Here is an 18,636-nt window from a genome sequence, read left to right as displayed (position 1 = left end):
TGCAGTTTTTTGTCAGAGAAACCTTCAACATAAAGCAATGGTCATTTCTGCTCATTGCTAATTTAGCGTTATTTCATTCAAATGTTTAAACGTTTCAAGAAATTCTGAAATAGTGATGATCAATGTTATGTTAGTTCACAATAAAATGTCTTTAAAATCCGAAACCTTTAAGGGAAACAGGGGTTACACTCAGCACAATACTTTTAACACAAAGTCGGAAATCACTGTATCCAATAATCTATGGTGTGGATGTAAACACTATCCATATCGTTTATTTTCTTATCTTCTAATCTAAGAAACATTGTATTGCAGATAACTAATGCAGATTGCAGTATGTCACATATATTATTTCTAATTCAGTTCATATGCTATATCAATATCAATAATAGTTGCTTGTGGTACATCAGGAAACCTGCGCATAGTCGTACTTACTGGTGAATGGCTTGTAGAAACTTGCGCTGGTGTTTCCGCACCTTGGCGTGATCTATTTTCTTAACCAACTTTGTGTGTTTGTAAATGAGCCATGTTTCCCTGAGTACATTGGCAGCTGTGTTCTTTACCTGTGGAAAGGGGAGTCAGAGACATGGTAGTTAGCAGTCACCTTCTCAGGGAACCAAAACACATAATTACGATAAAAAAAAACGATAGGGATTGATAAACTGGTTGCACAAAGACTTCTGTGACCATTGTTTGTTTTAAAACATACTCCATCACCGAGAATTTGGCACTGGTGCATTTCACAGCTATAAAATCAGTTTGGTGATAAGTGGTATAAAAGTGAAGGTCATCGGCGTACCATCGCACAATGACAACAACACACAGGGCTTGTTCTCACCCATTGAGTGAAATGAAAGGTACTCACTCGTTTGCAAAGTTGTGTGTCCATCATGAAGTTGTGGACATGCTTCTCAGCCTTGGTCAGCTCTAGCTTTCTGGCTACCACGGCGACCACAAGTGCAGTGCACCCTGCACCCTTTTGGACAAAGCAAATTATACGTTTAGGCGAACACTATTTTCTGAATTCCCTTAGGAAGTCAAGGTGAAGCAATGATTACGATGTTTGCAGTGTTTTTTTCACGTGTTAACATTATTTATGTTTGTAGTTAACAATCTGTAGCGCAGGGGTTCTTCAACTTTTTCATCTTCGGAACCTAAAGATAAATGCCATATGACCCAATCGTGCATTGAGAGGGCTCTGGGCACAGACTCTGAATTGTCCCGCTTCTCTGAGTGTTCTGTGCAGCATTGTCAGGATGTAAGCCACCATGTGACCCATTTTTGGTACACGGCTGACTAATAGTTTAAGAAATGCTGCCCGACTATATCAGCTCACCACTTTAATGTAATCAGAAGCATAGGTATGGCTGCGCTCCAACAACACACCAGCACAGCACAGTAAACTAACAGCAGCTGTAAATGGTACCTACCATGATCCCTGTAAGAAGACACACTCCCTTCCCACAGTACGTGTGAGGTACCATGTCTCCGTAGCCAATAGACAGGAAGGTAATGGAGATCAGCCACATGGCTCCCAGGAAGTTACTGGTCACGTCCTGTTTGTCATGATACCTGCGGAGGATGAGGACGATGATGAAGATGATGATGATGATGAAGATAAGAAGAGGAAGAAAAAGAAGCAGAGGACACCCAGTCAGTAAGAGGACACCAGCGTGGATACCTGAGCATGCTGGGGGATGGAGTGTAAGGAGAGGGGGGAGAGTGGTGGCTTGGACATGGTGCTGGATGTGTGTCTGTGTGTGTGTGTGTGTGTGTGTGTGTGTGTGTGTGTGTGTGTGTGTGTGTGTTTGTATGTGTGTATGTGTGTGCATGTGTGTTTGTGTGTATGTGTTTGGGTGTGTTTGTATGTATGTGTTTGTGTGTGTGTTGGTGTGTGTGTATGTGTGTGTGTATGTGTTGGCTTGAACAGTTTTATACTCAATGGCTTTCCAAATCATGCTATTGAAACATTCCAATGTTATTTAGCCATTAAGTCGTCGGTTTGTTTCCTCCGGTACGATTGGTATGTATAAGCTGTTATGAATCCGTTTTGAGTTGCAATCGGTATGTATAAAAGCTGTAAGAAAGCAAAATGCTTACAACAAAAATGTTGCTGTTTTTTCCGTTGCAAAGACAATATGATTCTGCGCGATATCTGCGTGTGTGTGTCGCGTCATTGTAAACACAGAGAGATGGTGATGCTAAGGACATTCAGAAATGAGTGTGAACAAATCATTTTCTCTTGATTTTTCGTGGCCATTAAAGTGAAGCATGAACAACATTACAACATGAGTTGTGCAGAATAAGTGACTGATAAAAAAGTGTTGCATGCCAAACTTGATTTGATCGTGACAATGAATGTAAAAAATATAATAACATGTTGGGCTATTGCACAACTAAATAGTATAAAAAAATTAGGCGCATCCATCACAAATTTGGCCACAAATCTCCTGTCTCCAAATTAGTTTACACTTTGCATGAAAAAAACAAAAAGGTTTGGCAATGTGAATCACCACCTCAAACATGTATGCTGAAATTAGCAGACAGCCATGCTTGATAATTTTGTCTGTATTACACCACACACTGCATGTCAATATGTTTCTGTTGAAAGCTAAGGAAAAAAGACAACAGTGATGGTGTTGACATTACCATACCTTTTCATCATAACAGAGACAAGCCTGTCTTGGCCGCCCTCCCTCATCACTTTCTCTATAGTTTGATGGTGCGCTGTCTAGGAGGAGAGCTCATATCACTTGATTCCACAGTTTAAATTCACCATTCAAGCAATAGGAGACAACATCTTCAGGATCTATATTGTGACAAAAAATGATAAATCTAGTCAAAGGCCAGTCTCAGTCTCAGGCCAGTCAATATGAACTAGTCCAATCGGAATTTTAGCATGATTTAAGAAACCAGCCGTTTCCCAGTAAACAAAACTACACAAAGTGTAGAGCAAATCGATAATTAGTGGAGCCATGGTTTGGATTACCCGCGGCCAGAGCAAAATGTTTTTTCTTTCCACAAATAAAATAAAACAAAAGCGAATCCTAATATTTTTTTTGTTGTCAAGATGCCCACTCCTCATTCTCCTCCAAGACATTGCTGTTATCAAATGTCCTACTGTAAGCCTCAACGGCCCTCGGCAGCTGAAAGTAACACTGACCCTCAGGGTTCAGCTCATGCTCAGAGCGACGGTGGATTGACTGTTGTGCTCCCTGTTTGTGTTGGATTGATCCACATTTAGACTGAAACAATAACAAAAAGGAGAGTGCGCTTCTGTGAGGTCAAGCCACTACGACGGCATGCAGAGAAAAGCAACCGCAACAATACCATGCAGGAGTAAAGATAAGGAGATGTCCGCTCCCTGCATGCTGTAAGGCCAGTATATTGAGAGCCAGGGAGACGAGGACGGGGGGATGGGGGGGGGGGGGGGAGACTAGGGAATGAAAGCTAAAATCAAACACATCAAACTATCCCAGAGCTGAATACAAGCTGTGACTCTCCTCATCGAAAAAGGGAGGGGGGGGGGGGGGGGGTTATTTTGCAAACATTTAGGTTGGCTTGGGTAATGTCGTAAGAGACACTTATTGGATTTGACACCCTTGTCTCTTCTACCTGCATCACATCATCAGCTGCCTTTTGATTGGCTGCCTTGGGGGGCTGTTGGGGTGGGGGGGGCATGGCTAGAGGGACTGGCTAAATATCACCTTGCTAAATATTGTAATTACAAGTGAATAATATGGTAATTTGATTGAGTGTGTCATCATGTCAGGTAGAGCAGTGAGTCATGGCAGAGTGCTCCACTGTGTCCCTACAGTAATGGGAGCTGCACAAATCTTAGAGGACACACAACCTTCTGAGGGCCAAAGGCCTTGGCCTATGAGCAAAATATATTTTTATTTACAATGAATCATTTTAGAGATGTAGGAGGATAAGGCAGCTACTTTCATTCCAAACAAATCCCAAATGACATCTCTGGAGAAGAAAAGGAAGGGAAGCGGGTCTCTGGTGGAGCGGGATAGGGGTGAAGTGAGTGAACATAGGGGAACTGATGGATTGTATTTTAGAGCTCTCAATATACTGTGTCAAGTTTTGGAATAGCATGGAAAAGAGCTGGCACCACTTTGACCCTAAGACAGGAGGGCTTCAGGCTCATTTACACCGTTGTCTCCCAGCCCTTGAATTTTCCCTGTGACTTTTTCCGTCGTGACGTCTCTCACAAAGTTACGAAAAAGTTACGACTTTTTGTCAAACCTCGCCAAAAAACGCGATCCTACGAGCTTTACAGATATCTCTTCTAAAAAACGCAAAAAATGCTAAAACTCAAAACACCAAGGACATACTACATAAAATCTTTAATGGTATACGCATGGACTTGTATCTTCCGAAGCGTTATGGGTAAAAGAATACCTGATGCACCTTGAATGAATGAGCAATCTGAATGAACATGTGGTAAAAAACAAAATGCCAATAAAACAAATGAGTGTCCATCTTACACACAGTGTTATCAGTTTTGTTATGCATAGTAATGACATAACACACATACTACCCTCACACACACACACACACATACACACAAACATACTCTTGCATACACATACACACACTCAAACATAAAAAATGAAAACAGAATATCTAATTTTGACTATGCCCAGATAATAACACTATATCCATAGATGCTCTTGTTTGTCTCTAGAAAGCTGCGCCCATAATTTGTACTCAATAGTATAGGATGATTGAAGTTAAATTTTTTATTTTATTTACCGTTAAATGCTATGAATATAATAAATATTATTATTAATAATGACAATTTTATTATTATTACAATTTTTATCGGTATGGTTCACACTTTTGGAATGAGGTTCATATGTCATTACTCTGACTTTGGGGACAATAACAACATAATGTAAAGAGCTGTAGTTGTTTTTCTGATGTGTCTCACCTGAACAAAAACTGATTAGCATTATAAAGATTACTGATGAGCATTTGATCTGTCGAGTTGAATCAATTCGTTGGGATGTTTGGGGGACAGATATGTTCATGGTCTGAGGAGAGTGTTCAAACACATACTCAAATAGGACTCAAACTGGTGATGATGACCTAATTCAAAAGAAAAGTGAACCTTGATGAATTTGAACAGTGAAACCAAAACACATAGGAAGCGGTGGCAGCAGTACCGCACCACTCTGAGGGGTTAAAGCACTTCTTTATGTTGCGGTTCTTTATGTTGTTACTAACATAAAGAGGCATACACATTTCCCCAGCAAGAGACGCCCATGTCAACCACAAACATCAGCTCAAACCGTGAACAACCTGAATGCATAACCAAGATTGGAGTAGGATCTCTGAATGGTGATTTACTCACAGTTTGGTTTCATACACATAACCTATGAGCAGCTCTCTGCTTAGCTAAACCTCTTGCAAGTTTAGTTTCATGATAATTGCATATTACCTGAGAAATGTATCATTCTTAAATACAAACTGATTGGACAAAGCATCTGAAATGGATGGATGTCCTTGGCCAGTTATGTTTTTAACATCCCCAGGAACAAAAACAATGTTCTCGGGCAAGCTTTCTAAACTCTCTGATGGGTAACAACAACTATTCACTTCAGAGCTAATTTGCCATCATTACAAATGCCCCATCCTGGCTTCAGTGGTATTCGATACAACACCAAAAGGATTCAGGTGATTTTATAGGATGCATACTTTGGGGGGATAGTCTCCTGGTATGGCTGTTGGACCCCCAGGTAAGTGTCAGCCCCCTATGTCTGTAGTCTCCTTGTAGGCCTCCTGAGCTGATCTCTAGCCCCTGCCAGCTCTGTGTCCCTAACCTATATCCATAAGCGACTTCTCAGTATATCTAGAGCGTCTTTATGGAGATTAATGGCACCGTGTGGTCAGGTTTCAAGTGCATGTAATGGGCTGGTTGATCTGTTTCCCAACTGCTCTCTTTGGGGTTGTTACCATCATTCCAAAATCCATAATCTCTTAAGGAATGAAAATCGATCAAACACAGCAAAGATTTGTAGACCAAACCTCCATGTTTTTTCAAAGCCAGAGTCATAATTCTCTCCTATGTTTCTGTTTGGTCCTTCCAGCTGGTGCTCCGGGGGTTCAGCCCCGCGGCGGGCCCCAGCGTGTCACCATTTCAGCCCCATGGTGGCTGTTGGTGCTGGGGATCAGAGCTCAAGGGGAAGAGGGGCTCTGTGGTCGGGGGCCCGCGGGGCTGTTTAATCGGCGGGCAGGTGATGAAACAAACACACAGACATCACACATTCATCGCTCAATCTTGATAAGGATCTGATGCAATGCAGCGGGGGGGGCGGGGGAATTTGCTACACCCCCACCCCCACCACCTTCCCACCCCAAATAAAAGCCAAAGAGCGTCAGTCACAATGCCTCCAGCCGTAGGTCGTCTCAGGTCACCTTGAGAGGCAGTTTGTGTCCCTGTTTGTGTATCACATTGTGTGTCCCTATTTGTGTGTTGCTGTGTGTGTGTCATTGTTTGTATCACTGTGTGCGTCCCTGTGTGTGCATCGCTGTGTATGTGTCCCTGTGTGTGTGTCCCTGTGTGTTTCCCTGTGTGTGTGTGTACCTGTGTGTGTGTGTGTGTGTGTGTGTGTGGCTGTGAGTGTCTCTGTGTGTTTGTGTCGCTGTCCAGTCAAAGTGAAAGAGGAGGATTAGAAGGACGCTAGATCAAGTGAGGTGAAAAAAAGTGTACATGGGGACAGGGATAGGTGTGTGCAGGCTAGTGTGTGTGTGTGTGTGTGTAAGACTGGATCAGGGGTTCAATTAGGGCTACATGGGAAGGCCTGCTCTGGTGGTAGATGCAAAGGATTGGTTAAGATTTGGCTGAAAGGGTGGTTGGGGAAGAGAGAGAGAGAGAGAGAGAGAGAGAGAGAGAGAGAGAGAGAGAGAGAGAGAGAGAAGAGAAGGAGAGAGGAATCTGAGCTTAGTTATTTGACATAAGCAGAGGTGAGTTAGTGCTGAAGATGCAGGCTCAGATTATGAGAGAGAAGAGTGGGGGTTAAGGAAGAGGGGGGAGAGGTGGATTGAGGAGGGGTTATATGGTTGGTTTATGAACTCTATCTACTATGACCATTCCCGCAAAACATCCTCCTACATCCATCCCCCCTTTCCCAGGTCCCGGGTCTTTCATTCCCCCCAAGTAGGCTTGGTTTTCCAGATGGACTCAATGCATGTCCAATCTCACAGCAACCCGACAAGCGCCATGATTTGCTCAAGGGCACCGATGGAGGTGTGTTGGTGGTGCATGTGATGGTAGATGAAAAAGGGTGGGAGAAAAATATCAGAATATACAACAACACATGCGCACACACACAAGGGCACACACACACACAAACACACACACACACACACACACACACACACACACACACACACACACACAGCACTTTGGATCAATATAGCGCCTCTTTGTTTTTCTGGTTATTTTTTCCACGTTTCTCAAGCATCTGCAGCTCGTTGTGTGGTGATGAGGTTGTGAGGTAAACATGGGAACAGCCATGCTGTTTCTGTGTTCAGCAGAGCAGAGGGGGAATGAAGAGGAAATGAAAAGATCCCCAGAAGAAGGCGAGACAACCTCCACAGACAGAAGAGACCAGAGGAGGAGAGAGAGAGACAAGAGACCAGAGGAGGAGAGAGAGAGAAGAGACCAGAGGAGGAGAGAGAGAGAGCGGAGACCAGAGGAGGAGAGGAGCAGAGAATGAGCTGCACTCACTAGCAGGTCTGCTACAGTTACCATGACGGTTATGCAATTCACATCCTACTGAAAGTGGTTAGTGACACACACACACACACACACACACAAACACACCATAATAATAAGAACATACATGGTTAACGAACACAAATTCTCAACCAGACATCGTATAACATGAATACGTTTTATGAATATGTATTGTGGAAGAGTTACTGTACCCCCATTAACGGAGCAAAAATGAATTGTCCTAGGGGGGCTGGAAGACACACAAGTCTGGGCGGCACGTTACTGGATTGATCGTCTGAGGGAAGACACTTAATGGAATGGTAATGTGCGTGAACACAGAGAAAAGCCTTCGCTCCTCCACAAATCCTCTGTCTACGGCTAAAAGATGGATCCATAACAATTGTATGAGGCAATTAAATAAGCGGATAAAAATAGCACGAAAAAAAAGAGACAGCTTGCCCTCTGGCACATTAGCGAAGGTGGGCTTATCCATTCAGAACGTCACCCCTCCTCCACCTCCTCCTCCATCTCCTCCACCTCTACCACCGTGTCCCTTTCTCCCGCTAACACTGCCCAGAAAGAGACGCTGGCTACAAAGTGCTGCGTGAGACAACAGGTTCCCCCCCGGCGCCTCCCCAGGCCATGTGGACCCTGAGAGTGATTAGCTCTAGTTTGGTCTACAGAGGTTTACTGAGACTGAGAGAACAACCTGGCGCTCCTCTTCCATCGTAGGGGTGGGACAAGGACCAGGTTGTGTGTGTTTTAGAGAGAGGGGGGAGGGACGGGGGGACCGCCCCTCTCCCGACCCCCGTCAGGGCAGCAGTGGCGCCAGCTCGGTGCAGAGGAATGAGAGGTTTGTTTGTTTTGTTCCGCGGCTTTAGAAGGAGGACTCACATGGTATCCCTAAGGAGCAGCATAGTGGGGGAAATAGAAAGTACAACATAACATTATACACACACACGCGCACACGCGCACACACACACACACACGTACAGGCTCACACAGGCACACACGTGAACACACACACAAACACCCAAACACCCGCGCGCACACACACAGCACAAATGTGTATGCACACGCAAGCACGGACTCACAAACAGACGCGTAAACTGGGCGTGAAACCAAAAGTGTAATGACATACACTGCTAATAGCCGTTTGGTTGGCATAGAGATTGATGTGTAAGTATGCATTGCGTGCACGTGTGTTTGTGTGCATGTGTGTGTGCGTGTGTGGCTGTGTATTTGTGAGCAACAGAATCCCAACCAGAGTCATCAGGGAGATTATAATGGTGTACCGTGTGCCCTGCTCTACCCCTGTTCTGTGATTCAAGCGGAACCCTTCACTGGGATATGGTGCTTTTCCCAGTAACATTGTACACTGGCTGCTCTGATGGATGATCAGCATTGAGTCTGCTGACTCTGAGGTGTTTGAGTAGTAAAACTAGAGATTGAGATTAAGTTGTAGAAATAGTTCCCCTCGACTGGAGACAGATAACAACCATAGTTCCGTATCCAAACTGAACTGAATGCAGTTCAACCATAACTGCGTTTATTAGTAATGGTGCTAGTGTTCGCCTTTGATGAGGCCTCACAGGCGCGTTGTTCCTGGGTTTAAGGGCAGCTGGTCTCCAGGGGAGGCTCTCAGTGTTTAGTATTGGGTTGTTTTCATGTATTTTCTGTGGGCCAATCCCGCCACATGATAACAATGGGGAGTGTCAGAGGACTGGGAGTGGGTAGGGGCGGGGTTCAGGGTGGGCGTGCGAGGGGAAGGCTGGTGAAGGGCTGAGCGGAGAGGGAGAGGCTCGTTCAGAGAGAGGGGGCGTCTCAGTTAGAGCAGGCATGGAACAACAAGGAGGGGGGTTATTTGACTAATTTTGATTACTTGATTAATTGATTACTTGATTACTTGATACCTTGATTACTTGGTACCTTGATACCTTGATACCTTGAATACTTGTTCATTTGATTGAGAGGTGAGGTGGAGTCATAAGGACTTGAATAGGCTCCAGTGTTTTTGTCATCAAATGATACATTTGAACGTCAACAAATGGCCCTCGAATGTGTCCGACAGCCCGCTTGAAGCGAGTGCACCGTAACACATTCCCTCCTTCCTTCTTCACCATGTAATAGGATGACTTTAAAAACATAAAAACCTGCATTAACTTCTCATCTCCTTATGTAAATGAAGTGAAACGAGAAAAAAAACCTTCTATGTTTTTCCTTTTTCCCCTTATATCCCGCCCTGTTGGTGTTCCCGCTGCGGGTCCCCGGGGCCCGGCCTGCCTGAGGAGGAGGGGTGAGGGGGTTGGGGGCGTGTTGGTGAATCTGCGGGGCTGCTCCACATTACCAAAACAAACCATTCAGCAAACAAACAATTAGACACCATGAATAATGGACGGGCCTGCCTAAGATAGTCGTAGAAATAATACGAAGTCGAGGGAACTGGTGGAGAAAAGAAGAAGGTATTGGAGCACGGGGGGGGGGGCTGTGGGCGGGAGCATGCGGGGGAGCTGGGTTGTTGTGATATTTTACATATTCAATTGTTTTTTTATGTATCAGGTGCTCGTGTGTATAAATTATTTGATGTATACACACGGGGAGAGGGGGGGACACATGCAGGAGAGATCAACAAGCCTTCTGTTCTCCATGAAGGCTGGTGGTGGTGCTCTCTCTCTCTCTCTCTGTCTCTCTCTCTCTGTCTCTCCCTCGGTCTCTCTCTCTCTCTATCTCTATGTCTCTTTCTCTCTCTCTATGTCTCCCACTCCTTCCTTTCTCTCTTGTCCCCGCCCCCCTCCTCTCCGCCCTCCCCTGACTCCGCCTACCTCTCACAGACACGCACGGTCCACGCGGCGATGATCCAGGAGGAGATGCTGAAGACAAGCAGCACGGTGCCGGGGCAGATGGTCATGAGCGTCTTCATGACGAAGCGCGTGTTGAAGTTGATCTTGTTGAGCGCGCCGATGCTGCGCGACGAGGCGTCCGTGAACAGCTTGCTGTGCAGCAGCATGACGCGGCCAATCAGGTAGAGCCGCAGGAACATGGGGATGGAGAGGATGATGTCCACGTCGGCGTCGGCCACCGACGGCGTGTAGCTGAAGGCCAGCCGCGCCGTCCAGGTGAACACGTACTGGCCCGGGATGGGGTGGATGGCACACACCAGCAGCTCCAGCACGATGAAGAAGATGCGCTCGTACGTCATGGCGATCCGCCAGTCGTCGGCGCCGTTGTCTACCATGAAGAGCTGTGGGGGAGGGGCGGAGGGGAGGAAGGCAGGTGTTGGGGTGGGAGAAAGAGGGTGAGGGAGAGAGACGGTGATAGTGAAAACAAAAGGATGGACATGTTTTTTTTTAAATATATTTAAGTATATATATATGCTTGCATATATACTATTTCCTTTCTTATAGTGTTGTTTTTTATGGTGATATATAACAATTATAGTAATACAACTAATAATAAACATAAGTGCTTCACATGACAGTATAGCAGTAACAATCCATATCCCAGCCTATGGTTGTTTACACCTGCTAAACTGTAACGCAAAAAGCATGTGTGGTGTTGTTTAGTTTTTTATTGGGGATTCACAGAGTATCTGTAAATAATATATATTGTTATTTGACTTCTTGTTATTTATTTATTGTCCTTCTTTAAACCCCACTATGGTTGTTTTCTGCTGGTAAACATCCCTTTTTTGAGTTATATATAAAAGCAAGAGTGGCCCAGGTTATTATGGTCTATCTTTAGGCTCAGGATCACAATGAGGACCCTTGAAGACTGCATGGTGAATCACAGCTGTAATTACTGGCAGCCATTAAGCAAAGGAGCTGCTCCATGGAGCCGCGGCGTAACGCTAACTCACTCAAACCAAACTAAATGGGGATGAATTATTATTAAGAAGATGTGAAAGAATAGATGCTTAAGGCAAAAAAAATCAATAAATATTAAACACTTTAAAAACAAAAGTAATTACGTCAAATATAAGGTGTCAATAATGTAAGCATTAAATATTGATTGAACAGTCATAATTGTTCTTATTATACAGACTTCTTATTGTATCTTTTTCAACATGTTTCTCTATGAAATAGCTGAACAAACCAAGGCTGTTGATAATCAATACGACACTCAATGCAAACCACAAAACAACAGCTTAACATTGTCTGCATTTTCAGTTCTCCATTATGTTCATCGTTATCCTATTGATGTTATCATCATCCCAAAATATTGATCATAACCCCATTGTTTTGGTCATTACCCCATTGTCACTATCTCATCTTCTTAGTCATTATCACATTGTCTCAATTCTTATCCCTTTGTCATTATCTCATTGCCTTTATCATTATCCCATTGTCATTATCATTATCTAATTGTCATTGTCATAATCTCATTGTCGTTCCATTATAAGTTCCATTCTACCATATCTTCAACAGTGTCTCCAACACTATCCCCACTACGTTGTGTGAGTTACTGTGAGTGTATGGTGTCATGGTGTCATTGTGTGTTGAGTGGTGTTGTTTCCGGTGAGAGGCTCACCTGAATTTCGCGGGCATGGTACATGATTATAAGACCAAGCAATATAACAGTGGAAAGGCTGATAAGGCATTTCAGTGCAAATGAGTACGAAGATTCCTACAGTAGGAGAGAAAAGAGAGGGAGAGAAGATGTTGTTAGTGACGCGCAACAACATCAGGGTAGCCACTTGGCTCTCTCCTCTTATTTTCCTTTACCGGTGAGACATGCGATCACACACACAGAGCGGGCATGACAGAGTCCCTGTGCCTACCTCCATTACCCCGGTGAAGCGCAGGGATACTGCGGTGAAGCTCACAAACAGTGCGCTACAATAGGGTTATGTTGCAATTATATAACCAGTGATCTGACTTTCTTATCTTTACTGCAGATTACAAAACCAGACAGCCAACAACACACACACACACACACACACACACACACACGCACACACACACACACACACACACACACACACACACACACACACAGACAAGGAGCACTTAGAAGACACCAAGAGAAAGAAAATGAAAACCAGATAATTGTATTGATTTAAAAAACAAATCTTTGGAGTTACTGCAGACAGAAAGACATGACACATAGGCGTACACATCGTGCAATGCAAACAGGTGCAGAATGCTCACACACGCACACAGACACACACACACACACACATACACAAGATGGACACGGCAGCAGTGCCACATATTAATCGCTTAAAGCCTGATTTACACCCAGATGAGAGGCCTCTGCCCAGGGCCACAGCTGGTCTAGGAGAAACAATTGAGTGGCAGGTATGCGGTGAAGTGCATGCCGAGACAGTCTATATGTGCTGCTCGCCGCCAGCCAAACTACCAATCAATCAGCCATAGCACTTACTGGGGACCCCCACTCAATGCTCCATGTACAACAGGCAAAGTTAGCATTAGAGCCAGCCCCATCCGACCAGGCTGGTGACAAATAGGCCGGCGCACGTGTTCGCAGAGCAACGCAAAGTGCTTTTGTGTGTTTACGTGTATGTGTGTGCATGTTTATCTGTGTAAGGGGGCAGCCATAGATCTTGGGAATGAGAAGCTGCTCTACTTGTGTGTCCCAACTGCTGTTTGGTAAAATGCCATTTGATAAATCAGTTTGACAGCCGTGGTGGGAAAGTGCCACTGTGCTGAGGGGGGGGGAAGAGGGGGGTGGGGGTGGAGGAGGAAGGGGAAGGAGGAGGGGTGGGGTTGGAGGAGGAAGGGGAATGAAGGGGGAACGGGCTGATGATGTGAGGGTTGTTAAGATAATCACGACACCTGAAAGCAAATGACCCAAAATACCGGGCAACTACAAGTCTCATAATGGGGGGGTGCAGTGGTGCAGGCGTCCTTGGCTGGCCTACATCAGAGGAGGTATATTTAGCTATCAACTAGATTAGCCGCCGCCCTCAGGTCTGCGCTCTCAAGGCGCTCTCGTGTTGTTAATTGTGCGGAGAAGTCCCCGCTGGAATCCCACCAGGTAAATCAATTAATCCACTGCCACGGGGTCACGGAGCTCCCCGCTGCTCACGGCCTCCCCCCGCAGGGCCGAGAGCACATGGGCAGGGGCCCGGGGCCCAGGGCCTAGGGGTCTGGAGCGAAATGACGCGCCCCAGAGCAGAGCCACGGGTCGCCGAGAGTCACACATCACACACCAAAATGGAAAATTCAAGCCACAAAATTAGTGAGTACTGTTCCACAACAAATCCAGCATGGACAAAATAAACCACCCACACAGGGCATAAAATACAATTACAATAAAACACAGTATTGCTGAGTCCTAACTCACATGCATGCATACAATGTCCATGTTTTGCTTTTACGCCCCACACACTACACTGCTACTGCTGAGCGGAGGCCAGGCAGTACACACAGCAGATAGCAGGGGTAGAAACCAGACCTGAGTGCTCTGACACTGACTGAATAATCATTACATCAGGCGTGGATTTTATCTTCAAAAACCCCCCTGATGTAACGGCAGCATTGATTGGCTGACCCTGGCTGGGGAGCGGTTGTCAGTGGTGCTGTGTGTCAATGACAGGTCAAGCAGCGGTGACCAATAAACAGCTCTCGCTCCTCTCCTAGACTCCCTTTGTTTCCACCACGTCGTGTTCGCTAGCCACAGAACCTCAGTGTTAATCATGTGGTCAGACAACCGGCTCATTCAGCCCATTTTGACCTAGCTCACCTTCTGTACTTTTCTCTCTCTTGCTCTCTTTCTCTGTCACTCTCTGTTACACAGACTCTCTCGCTCCGTCTTCCTCTCTGGCTCTTTATCGCCCTGCATTGCCAGACATTGCCATTCTTCCTGCTTTACTTGTGTCTCCATCCCTCTCTCTTGCTGTGAGGTAATTTATTTGAGAGGCGGCTGGCGTTTAAGTGAGTCACGCAGAGGCAGACGGCCAGCAGCTGCGGACATCTCTCCTCAACCCTATCCCTGGACTTCAGGTGATTGACAAGCCACCGCTCCCAGGGATTACTGTTTAAAACAGACCCTTCTAAAGCTCAGCTCAACAACCCGCACGCTTTCATACTGCACGGAATATGTGTGAATATGAATATGAATTTGACCAAGTATTTTTCGTTGTAAAACGCCAAATTTATTTTTCACAAAATAGCTGTTATGCCATTGCTATGTGATTTATCCATAAAAAAATAAGTAACAGGGGATGTAAGGGGATAACTCTCTGTAAGCTACTTCTGGTCAGAATGCATCTTTTATGAATCCTAGTCGATAGTGCTCCTGCTAAAAGGATGAACCTTCTAGAAAAACCAAGACAACAAACCTTGGGACACACACCTCTGCACCTGCACACAAACAACACATGGACACACACACAACATGTTCCCAATGCACACAAGCACACAGCCTACCTTAGTATAAATCCCCCACGACAACTCCGTCTCCGTCACCATGACAACAATCCCAAACATCCCAAAGATGAGCGCGTAGTCGCTGAGTCTCTTCCGCTTCTCAAACAGCGCCCTCCGGTGGCCGAGCTTGTAGCCGATGTCCTTGTTCTTCTTCTGTGTCCCGCCGCCCGCGACGCCCGCCGCGCCCCCCTCCCGCACCAGGCTCTCGTTGGAGGTCTTGCTGCGGTCCTCGCCACTGTTGCCCTTGGAGACCACCACCTCCAGCCCGGAGCTGTGCAGCGTCTGCAGGGGCTGTGTCTCCGAGTCGAGCTCGGCGAGGTTTCGGCGCGACGAGGACGCCAGGCTTCCCGCGAGTGGTCTCACCACGCCGCCATTGTACTTACAGGTGTTCATGGCTATCTGAGGGAGGCGGCCACTGCTCTCGGAGAGGGAGGGCTTGGATCCAGCATGGCTCAGCTTCTTCTGCTCAGTAGTGGCCTGTGGGGGGAAGCAGCAGAGGCAAAACGTGAGCTAGAGATCTATTGTACGGGGGGGGGCAGGTCAGGGCCGCAGCTGATTGGCTGTTCGACCGCCGAGGTCCGCAGTGTATCTAGCGAAATAAGGCGACCTCCATACTCGCTCCTTCATGACGCCTCATCTCATGTGGCTCCATTATAAGTCACTTTAGGTAAAACTCTGTTAAATTACTAAATAGTAAATGATGTACGTCGTTATGTTCTGTAAGACTTCAAAAATGTCATGATTGGAATTCTGTGGAGACCGGGAGAGGAATCAGTAGAAAACCGCACTCTCAAATCAAACAATGAGAATGAATGCACCTCAGTGCCTTGGTTTAAAGCTTGTGTAGTAGAAATGCAGGTCATTGAGTTAAGCCTGGAAACTTTTCATGAAAACTTTTCATGTGGATGGATTAGCAGCAACGTTGAAAGTAATTTGTGGCAATGGACATACACACGATAAAGTAATGGCTTTGAAGCCAAGGAATCCCCCTAATGGACCAGACCATAAGTCAGATCACCCGGGTATGGCCCTTAAAGGCCTTCGTGCTTGGGTTCCGCTCTCTAAACCCAGGATGGAAAAAGGTGGAGGATCTGCTCATGCTATGTCCCATTTTACGTCCCTGGGGTCTACGTTGAAAGCATTCCAAAATGGTAAATGTAAGCTAAAACACCATGTGCATGTTATGTGTGTAGTTGCACAGTATATGTTGCATGCGTAACCTTTACCTTCAATGGAAGTGGCACGCAGTTCGATGGCGTAAATCATCAATTATGGAGCGAGGGGTGTATAAATAAAAACATCTAACTAATGGTAGACCATAAAAAGTGCAGAAAATTGAATCGTTGCACTTCAGAAATCTAGATATGAATGATTAATGGCTGCCCTGACCCTGCTTCCTACTGGAAACACGCCCGCCTGCGGAGATAGACGACGGGCCGTCCAAGAGGATGCAGAGAGTGCGGAGAGTAGTCTCAATCAAGCATGCTAAAGAGTGCAGAAAAGAGTGCAAGAGAGCATTTTGAAACTAACCAACCAAAACACACCACCACTCCTTTTCCTGCCATTGCATGCCCCTGTGATTGACAGTCAGAATTAATTCCTCAAGCCAATCCGGGAGGAGGTGACCTTATTGGTCAAAAGTGAGCCGGAAGCTGTCTAAAATCAACCATGTCTCATACAGAGGCCGGCAGGGTCAAATCACCATCCTCATGCACACATCACAAACTCAAGTTATAGCTTTTCAAATGTTACCACAGCACCTTTAACGAGTTGGTGTTCTGTATCACATGCATCAATGCGTCGGCAGGAAGCCTTATTCTTAGGGCATGAAAAATCCTTTAGAAGTGAACTATGGTGGCTCCAAGGTAAGGGTGAAAGGCAATGTTTAAGATTTAATTAATGCCTTGGCAAATACTTAAATACTTACGTAACTCTAGAAGACAAATGAAGACCAAAAAGGATTTCTAAAAATATTTCAAGAAAACAACCGTTTGAGAATCATAAACTTTCTTTTAATCCAGGTGAAATTAAAGCACAGGGATTTGTAGATCGAATTTGTATCCTCTGTGTGTACCTGATCCCTGTTAGTGAAGACGCGCAACAAGAATGACATTTGGACGCTCAAAAATTGCATGCATGTCAGGTATCAAAAGCGTCCATCAGTACAGGGCTGGTAACTGTAAGAGCTCATTCATCAGATGCACTTTGCTGCAAGTCAGCCTAATTTGTAATGACAATCCATCGCCATTACAGCTTCAAAGTCCTCTGAAATGGGAGAGGAATACTTCCCGAAAGCTGGTTGGGATGGGAGGGGGCCCTGGGAGGAGATGCATCAGAGGACCCTGTCTTCTCTGGGGGGCTAGCAGGCCAGCGTTACGTAATACCAGTGCCGTGGGCGTACAGAACAGCATGCCAGAGTTTCATTTAGTCATAAAACCAGGCAGCTTTTTGAGTCCGACATGAAAAGCAAGCAAAGTTATTGAATAATGAATAAGCAAAATCAAATACTAAAAACAACCACAATTTTATGTCGCCCACACAGAGAGAAGACCAAGGTCTGAGCCAGGCAACACCGAGGCCAATACCCAAGACTGTAACAAGTCCAACACCAACGTTGACAAACACTTCTAGCATTTGCTGAGTTTACAAAAAAAAAATAATGCAACCCAAATTCAACTGAAAATATAGTAAAGTAGAGGAAATATGTATTGGTTCATATCGTAGAGAAACCTAGGAGATTGACCTCTTAGGACACTGGTTTGTCTGAACACCAGTACAGATCTTCGTCTGTCTGTACTACCTCCCTGCCAGTTTGGCAGTCACTAAAGTCCAGTTTAGGTCCAGGGGACGGTGATGGGGGGAATTTCATTTAAACGCTCTTGCCATTTTCCTGGTGGCTTGGCCTTTTGTACGGAGAGAGAATGGCCGCTCCATGCTAGGGCATTGAGAGCGGTCGATCCAGAAGCATCTATCTGTCTATCCCCTGCCCTTCAGAGCCTCTCCGCCACATTATCATAATGGCTTATGAAAACTTCACATGGAACAGTGCGTTTCTCCGAAACACGGAGGGGTGTTTGATAGCACCGCTGGTTCTTTATATTAAGGCTTGACAAAGCATCCCTAATGCTTTTAAATGTGCTTGTGGGAATAAAGAAGGACGGCTCTAATGAAAATGTACCAAGTCCGGGCAGCGATGCTATCGCCTCACGCATATTGTGGCTCCATGAGAACAAGACTAAAGGTTAAGGATTAGCGCGGCCCATAGCTTTTCTAATCCCTTTTACTGTATTAAATAGCTCCCTAATCTCTGCCATTAACAACCATGGTAACACTGTGAACACTGACGGCTGAACTTTAGCTCTGAATGGCAGGAAATAGACACAAATTATCAAATTAATGGTCTTTCTTCGCTTGTCTCCCGTTGAAATGTCTGCAATGGGCGTAGTTTATGGGCGTAGTTTATTATTGCTAAAAATAAAGGATATCTCTCAAATTTTTCCAGACAGTTTACGAGCC

At 45.4% G+C, this 18,636-nt stretch overlaps 1 protein-coding gene across 2 annotated transcripts in view; it reads right to left on the bottom strand.

Moving 5' to 3' along the window:
• Window positions 1-18,636, bottom strand: part of kcnn1a (potassium intermediate/small conductance calcium-activated channel, subfamily N, member 1a) — a gene marked incomplete at both ends in the record, with an annotated part of 41,373 nt that overhangs the window by 5,546 nt on the left and 17,191 nt on the right. The window contains 6 exons of one of the 2 annotated variants that reach the window (XM_079750993.1): window positions 433-560; window positions 863-973; window positions 1,428-1,569; window positions 10,552-10,970; window positions 12,257-12,352; window positions 15,121-15,597. In XM_079750993.1, coding sequence (XP_079607119.1) covers window positions 433-560; window positions 863-973; window positions 1,428-1,569; window positions 10,552-10,970; window positions 12,257-12,352; window positions 15,121-15,597 — 1,373 coding nt within the window. Of the gene's footprint in view, window positions 1-432; window positions 561-862; window positions 974-1,427; window positions 1,570-10,551; window positions 10,971-12,256; window positions 12,353-15,120; window positions 15,598-18,636 lie in introns of those variants that run through there. The other variant, XM_079750994.1, reaches the window with a different exon arrangement.

Source organism: Pollachius pollachius (assembly GCF_949987615.1).
Source record: "Pollachius pollachius genome assembly, chromosome: 14".
Taxonomy (NCBI): domain Eukaryota; kingdom Metazoa; phylum Chordata; class Actinopteri; order Gadiformes; family Gadidae; genus Pollachius; species Pollachius pollachius.
Note: the sequence above shows the minus strand (reverse complement) of the source record. Positions and strands in the feature narration are given on the sequence as shown.